Raw genomic sequence first — 7,557 nt, forward strand, 5'->3', positions numbered from 1 at the left:
ACATTAGTGAAAGTACTGAAACCCGACTGTAAAAAAAATAAATAAAAATAAAAAAATACTCCACTACAAGATAAAGTCCTGCATTCAAGTAAAAGTATTTAAGTATTATCAACAAAATGTAGGCCTACTCAAAGTATCAAAAGTAAAAGTGCACACTATGCAAATAATTTGTTTTTTTCGGTTATTTCTGTAAACACACATGCTGAGTCAAAGGGTTGGACCCTTATTGGTTAAACAGCTGTTTGAGTTATTTTCCTGCTCCTCCATTGTCCAACTTTCTGGATTCATCTCTGGAGGTGGTCAGAGGTGCATCGAACACACAGTTAATTCATATCAATACCTATGTTTTATTTGTATACTGGCATGGTCTTAAAATCGTTTTTTGTTTAAAAAAAAAATAAAGTCTGGGATCATAGGGGGTATAGTAATTTTCATTCTGTGGCAATAATTAACTAGATAGCATTGTTTTGACATTAACGCCCTGAATGCGGCCTATTTGGAATTTATATTTTTTTTTGCAATCTCCTGACTTGAGCTGTTAGATTACAATAAGTGCATTTCAACCATGAGGGTACAAATTCAGAACAACAACAATCAAGAAAGTACAATTTTCTTCAAGAAAGCCAAACTTCTAAGCGCTATAAGTAAGTGCCATTTTAAGTGCTACTGTTCAAGGTAAAGTCTGAAGAGGTGTGTTTTTAGTTTGCGGCGGAAGATGTACAGACTTTCTGCTGTCCTGATGTCGGTGGGGAGCTCATTCCACCATTTAGGAGCCAGGACAGCAAACAGTCTTGATTTTTGTAGAGTGTTTAGCTCACAGTGAGGGAGCAACAAGCCGATTGGTAGAAGCGCTCTGCTTCTACCAATCGGCTTGTTGCTGGAGGGAAGGGTTGAACAGATTGCTTCTCCTTTAATTAACTTCATCAACTGCTGTTGTCAATTTACAGGCCATCCTCTCACACCAAGAAAGCACCTGCCGCGTCGTTGGTGGAAGAATTTCTTATTGATGACACCAGCGGTGGTCAAGTAAGTTCATCCAGCTACGCATAAAACGAGCAATCGGTCATCTTTAGCCTAAAATATGTAACTCCAAAAGGAATATTTATGTTGTCTGAGTGTTTTTCGTAATGCAAGAATGACAATGCAATTCAGAGTGAAATGTTGCATTTCGTAATCCGCTGCATTTATCTGACAACTAATGTTACTACATTTTCTTTTCAAATTAACATTTCACTTTTACCTTTTTGATACTTGATATAATAACTTTTGTGGTCTGTATTTTTTGTTTGTTTGTCTGGCATCATCATTATTGGGTCAAAATGATAATTTGCTGAGAGCTTTGATTCATGACCCGTCGCAGTTTTGGACTCTTATCTCTTCCTGTTTTATTTTCGAATCTTCCACCTTTTAATACCTTGTACCCTTGCTTTGTTTTTCCATCAGGTAATAGTGTATATAAGGTTCGGCCTGTTCACCTCCCAGTTGTTGTTGGAATGAACGGTGATTTGCACGTGCAAAATGGTGTGTACCTGAGCTCCATCTACCTGTTCGTTTCCTTTTTGTATTTAAATCCAATGTTTTTGTCGGCTTGCCTTACTTCTTCTGAACCATGCTGTTTTTTGAATACTTAGCACCTCAGTGTCGAGCGTTTTGTGTACTGCTTCTTCTCGTGAGCCATAACAAAACTGTCATTCCCATCAGCCCTCCTCAGCAACTGTTAATTCAAGATGCTTAACTGACATTATTATCATGCCAAGTACCTACTTCACATCAGCATATCAGATCTGTCCCTGTGAACCTCTCTGCATGTTCACATTAGCATTTAAAAGAGCAGCTTCATCTCAATAGTATCTCAATGTACTTGTTTTCTTACTTGGTTTACAACAAGACATTCAGACATAAAGAAAGGGTGGAAAAATGAACATTCATATGGTGCAGTTATCAAAACACCAAATGAGAGAATGACTTGAAGAAAACTGGTTTTGATCTCTCCAGTAATATATATATATTTTTTTAAAGAATCTAAGAACCTCTGAAGCCTTGATTTAGTAGGGAAAATACTTATTTTAGTTTTCCCTTTACTTTGTTGGCCATAAATGAATTGTTATTTGCCTCAGGTGCACAAAGAGCTGAGTGAGAGCAAACAGCCATCAAGGCTCCACTGACAGATGTGTAACAGGTTTGAACCCTTTGGATCAGTGAAGCAGCAGTTTCGATTTACCCTTATAGCAGTACTTAGTGAACTAGACTGTGGTGCAACGCTCACCCTTGTGTAAATCTGATAAGTGCACTGACTGCCCTTGCCAACGGGCTCAGGTGTTCCTCACATCAAATGTCATGTTCCAAAGCCTTCGGGAGACATGACCCAAAAGGTTTAGATCGTGTGTCATCACATCAAGACTTTTAAATTATCGAGCTCCATCTGCCAGAAATGCCAGTTATCACATCTTGAGGCGATTCAGTCTGACATTAATTAGCATAGGTAATTTACAGTAGTTAATTAAGAGGGATATTTTTAATTACAAGTAAGGGATGTAAAAATCTTGAAGAAAAATATTCAAACACTGAAAGCAGACGATGGAGTCCGATAATTCTGAGATCACGACACATAAATCTGACCCATTTTTATGCCACTATTTGATTTGTAATGGGCTATTAGATCTTCACAGACATTTTGCACAGAGTAATTTTATTATAAAAAGCTCACATTGATCACAATAATTACAAGTCCATAGTGTGCTGATGGAAAAAGTTTTGATTGATGGTTTCAATCAGGCCTGGATTACAAAAAAATTCACTGAGCTATTAACTATGCTACATGATTCATGTACTGTAAAATGGCAGCGACAGTTAAACTACTTAAAAAGCACATCAATAACAACAACAAGGATATTGAGACGTCTACAATACATACAACTCATCCAGCGGAGATTATGGGGAAATTACACGCAGTGTGTAGACATAAGGACAGACAGATAATGAACAAATGCATTAATTGTTTTAATTTCCTTTGCAACAGAAACGCAGCATCTTCGATGTGTGTGTGTGTGTGTGTGTGTGTGTGTGTGCATTTGTGCGTAAAAAGAGGATGGTTGATTACAACAGGAGGAAGAAGAGAGGAGATGCAGAGAAAGCCTGTTGTGTGGGAGAGGTGTTGACTTGTTTGTTTGGATCATGTCTCCTCAACAAATCATACCATCTTGGCAAAACTTGGCCTGTGCAGAAATGTCTGAATCATGAATGTCAGAACCATCATCTGTGACAGCCCCGACTGCTCTTTTTTGGGTTTTTTCAACACTTTTTCTTTTTTAAAGTAGTTTCAACTGTGATGTCATATTCCCAGTATTCGTAGGAAAGAAATGCTGCGTGCCAGTCAAAAGGTATGCGTGGATGTAGCCTATTGGTGCACACAAATCAACCAAAATGATTGGCATGTTGGAGGATGCGGTTGCCTTGGAGACACAGAAATACAAAATGCCTTGCATTCACTGACAAATGGAGAAGCGCTGCACGCTCCATCTATTCACTCTTTGTACTCAGACAGGGCTTCACGGTCTGTCATTTTTGGTCAATAATCTTTTTATCCTCAATTTCACACTCCATCTGCCCTGTCATATCTCTCTCCTTTTTATTGTCTGCTACCTTGTAGTCCTCTCTGACCTGTCTCCATATTTCATTATCTGTGGTTTAAGCTCCTCCTACTCACTTAAACCCTCTGTACCCTTCCTCCATCCCCACTTTGCGGTCCCTTGCTTACTCCCCTTTTTTCTCTTATTTCACCGGTCGAACAGAATGCATCTAGGTCACACATCAATCTTGTGTAACTTGTACCATCTGGGTGCAAAGCCTAGACAAAGTGACAGGCTAATGGCCAGACAAACAAACACAAAGACACACATTGCGCTTGATGCAGCCATCTCCGGTCAGTGTGTAACCCACGGGAATACAGTGTAAACAGCAGCCACTGTCAAAACTGGATTGAGTGCACGTGTGTGTGATAAATAAATAATGATTTGTCTATTCCTATTATTCTGTTCAAACAGTGTTGTTCAGGAGACGGTGTTCTGGTTGAAGACAGTCATTGGAAAGCGTCCACGCGACAGACAGCATCTCGACCGTGTCAATAAAATCAGGCGCTGCTCAGGGAGGAAACGGGGCCGTTTTGCGTTGTTGTTTCTCAATGGGATCGGCAGGTCTACTGGTGTGATGAGTTTCTTTCAGATGGGGGTGGGGGGCCAGGGCCGTAGAAGTTTTGGTGTAAATGCATTGTTCATCGCAGCAACTCCAACGACAGGTTGCGTGCATACCTGGCCGAACGGAGTTTGAGTTCATGGTAGCACTGAACAAAACTGTGGTAGATGAATGTGATGGGCAGCGCGAGGAGGACAATGCCACTCACGACGCACATTCCCCCGAGCACCCGTCCACCGACTGTCACTGGGTACACATCCCCGTACCCCACTGTTGTCATGGAGATTATGACCCACCAGGCAGCGGCCGGGATGCTGGCGTAATCCGGGTTCTGCGTGCCCAAGTCCAAGCCGTATTCCAGTAGCTGGGCCAGTGCGCTGTATATCGCCATGGCGACGCAGACAAACACCATCAGCATGACCATCTCCCGATAGCAGCGCGTGAGCGTCAGCCCCAGGGTCTGCAGGCCCAGGAAGTGTCGGGCCAGCTTCATTAGCCAGAACACTCGCATCATCCTCAGCACCCGCAGTATCACCCCAGCAACCCCCAGCCCAGCACCCGGCATCCCTGCCCGGGCCATCGCCATGGTGACATAGTAGGGGGTGATGGCAATGACATCGATGATGTTCAGCGGTCGGCGGAGGAACTCCCACTTGTCTCTGGCAACCAGAAAGCGCACAAAGCACTCTGCTGTAAACCAGCCAATACACACTGCCTCCACGATCCTACAGAGAAGAGAGGAGGGGAGAATATACTGTAAACAGGAAATGGCAGAGGAGAGATATGGACGATATGAGATGCCGCTTCACAATCAGCATATGCTGGTAAGAAGGAAGACAAAACAGGGGTGAAGTAAATTATGGGAAATAAGGAGCACATCTGATGCAATTAAGGGCTGACATAAGTAAACAAAGACGGGCAGACAGACACACTGAAGATGAAAGTGCCAGTAAACTGATGGGAGACTGAACAGAAGGAGGGACTAAAACCTCTCAGACAGATGACATCACAATTATGCCATTGATTAGCACAGTAAAAGCAATTGCACCGAATTAGAGAAGTGGTACTTGTATTTGACATGGAAGCAGCGAGGCCAAGCCAACACCACAGTGCCTGAAGGGCAACTATCAGCACAATTAGACTGATCCAAATTATGGAGCAGGGGAGAGAACTGCATCATCTGCTGGCATGAAACAAAATTCTAATCCCTTTGTCCTCTAGTATAGACGGCACTTTTGGTTGATTACCTAACCGCTGTATTCAAAACAAAACTGAGAAGTATGTCTTGCCTGAGTGGACATACCCGAGCCTTATATAGAGAGTAGCCGGTTCAGGCTTCAGAGAGGACATGAAAGCAGAAACGTGCGGTTTTTCACCTTGCTCCCATAAACTTAAGTTAAAATGACAGTCGTAAGGCTGACTTGTTAATAAGATGGTTCCTGTAAGTGGCTTCCTCTCTTTTTGTTTGCTTCTATTAATCTACTCTCTCTTTGTACACATTCTACTTTCACCTCATTACCCATTTGAATCTTGTGAATCTGATGTGTCTGTCCATGTTTGTCCTTCATGTGCACTATCCAATGTAACCCAACCAACCAATAAAGATATTCGGGTCACTGTGAATAGGAGGGGGACGACCTGAGGGCACAGCTGAGGAGGAAGATTAAAAAGGGACTTTCTACTTGATAATAGACGTTTTGTAGATAATATGGATTGATTATTGATTAACTTTCTTGGTAGCTTGTCTGATTGTCATGTGAAGATCCTTGTGTTTAATGTGATGCCTAAAACTTGGCCGAAAGCATATTGACTTCAGGGGTGTCAATTCACTTAACACCAGGACAAATTTCTAATATCTATGTATAGATTTTTGGCAAGAGAATAATGTATTATCCTGTCATGGTTAAGTTTGACAGCTCAAAAAGCTGGAATATGAACATGGCCTCAGTGGTCAACCTTCTGGACAATTAATGTATCGTGCACAATGAAGTTTGACTGCTGCTTTGAACGCTTACAGGTGCTGGTATGAGTGTGGTTATCCATGGACAGAGTGGTTGTAATGACGGAAACGCATCGTTGACTTGATGTCGCCTGTCGAACTCACTTTTACGCACCGGACCTGAGGGCACCATCTCACTGAATCCCCACATATTGCGCCAATTATTCGGCAGCATTTTTATGAGGAGAGGGCTTCTATTCCCTAAAGTTACCAGACACTTGACTGTCGCCTACCTGTGCTCCTCCACAATATTTCTCTTGGCTGTATCCCAATCCGGCAGGGTGCTGGCACACAGCATTATCATAGAAATGATCACAAAGATCACGGACACTGAAGCCACAAGCTGCGCTGCAAGGGAAGAGTTGGGCTCCTCAAATATCTTGCGCATTTTCTCCATCCATCTAGCGCGTCCGGTAAGCGGAGTCCGTTGGACCGACTCGTCTGAGCTGTGCTGCTCATCCTCTGACACTCCGATGTCCATCTCGGACAGACTGTCCAGTCCGATATCGGACATCCGGTCGTCCAGGCGTTTCTGACAGCAGGAGTCCAAGTGCGCACTCTCCAGCCCCCAGTAGAGCATCTCCGAGTAGAAGGACAGCTCACACACTCCGGGAACAAATCGGAGTTTACCGGAGCGCACGTACAACATAATGAACACGAAAGCCTGCGCGTGGCGGTCGAAGAAAAACTCATTCCTGTCCCGGTCGTAGTCGTCGCACAGTTCAAGGACCTCTTTCTCGGTTGCACAGGCATGCAGGCGGCTGACGCGCCGAAGAGGGAAATCCCTGATCACTTCACGGGTGAAGGCGTACCGGGTTCCCCCTACATTGAGCACGCAGATGCTCTTTCCAAACTTCATCTTGTCAAATTGTACTCTGCTAAAATTCCTCTTCCCAGTCCATTGCCCCTTCCTTTAAAGGAGTCATGGCAGTTGGGGGGAGCTGACGGTCTCCCCTGCCCCCGGGGCGTGGTTCTCTCTGAATGGAGGTGGCCCTGCGCCGAGGTCAGTGTCTGATAGAAACTATTCCCTGTGTCCCTCACTCTCACTCTCCTTCTCCCTATGTAGCCTGTGGAGGAGACTCTCCACCCCAGTCAGGGGGAGCCAAGCCCATCAATGATGTCACATGCGCGCGCGCATGAACGCACGCAGTAAATGGGAAAAAAAACAACAACAACAACAAAAAAAACCATGAAGGAACAATATAGAGAAATTCACGCGCATTTAAATCTCCTGTTCCCATAACTATGAAATACTACAAATATTTCCACAGGTAGTTTAAAAAAAAAAAAAAAATCAAAAAAATTATTATTAATATTATTATTATTATTATTATTATTTTTTTTACCGTTTACTCTTTTATCTTAAA

General features: G+C 43.1%; 1 protein-coding gene across 1 annotated transcript; it reads right to left on the bottom strand.

Annotated features, from left to right (window-relative positions):
* Nucleotides 1–3,058: 3,058 nt before the first annotated feature.
* Nucleotides 3,059–7,244, bottom strand: kcng3 (potassium voltage-gated channel, subfamily G, member 3). The gene is made up of 2 exons (XM_069713072.1): nt 6,424–7,244; nt 3,059–4,916 (listed from the first exon to the last, which is right to left on the bottom strand). The coding sequence occupies exons 1-2, from the start codon at nt 7,047–7,049 to the stop codon at nt 4,271–4,273; spliced, it is 1,272 nt and encodes a 423-aa protein (XP_069569173.1). The 5' UTR covers nt 7,050–7,244; the 3' UTR covers nt 3,059–4,270.
* Nucleotides 7,245–7,557: the final 313 nt, after the last annotated feature.

Source organism: Brachyistius frenatus, unplaced genomic scaffold (assembly GCF_029030835.1).
Source record: "Brachyistius frenatus isolate BFR_SWC_R1_liver_20210118 unplaced genomic scaffold, ASM2903083v1 Contig_115, whole genome shotgun sequence".
Lineage (NCBI taxonomy): Eukaryota > Metazoa > Chordata > Actinopteri > Embiotocidae > Brachyistius > Brachyistius frenatus.

Bases quoted from the DNA above. Each gene is read 5' to 3' on its own strand.
- kcng3 (XM_069713072.1), bottom strand. From the start codon at position 7,049: ATGAAGTTTGGAAAGAGCATCTGCGTGCTCAATGTAGGGGGAACCCGG. The intron at 4,917-6,423 runs GTAGGCGACAGT...TCTTCTCTGTAG, and splicing joins AATATTGTGGAGGAGCACAG to GATCGTGGAGGCAGTGTGTA.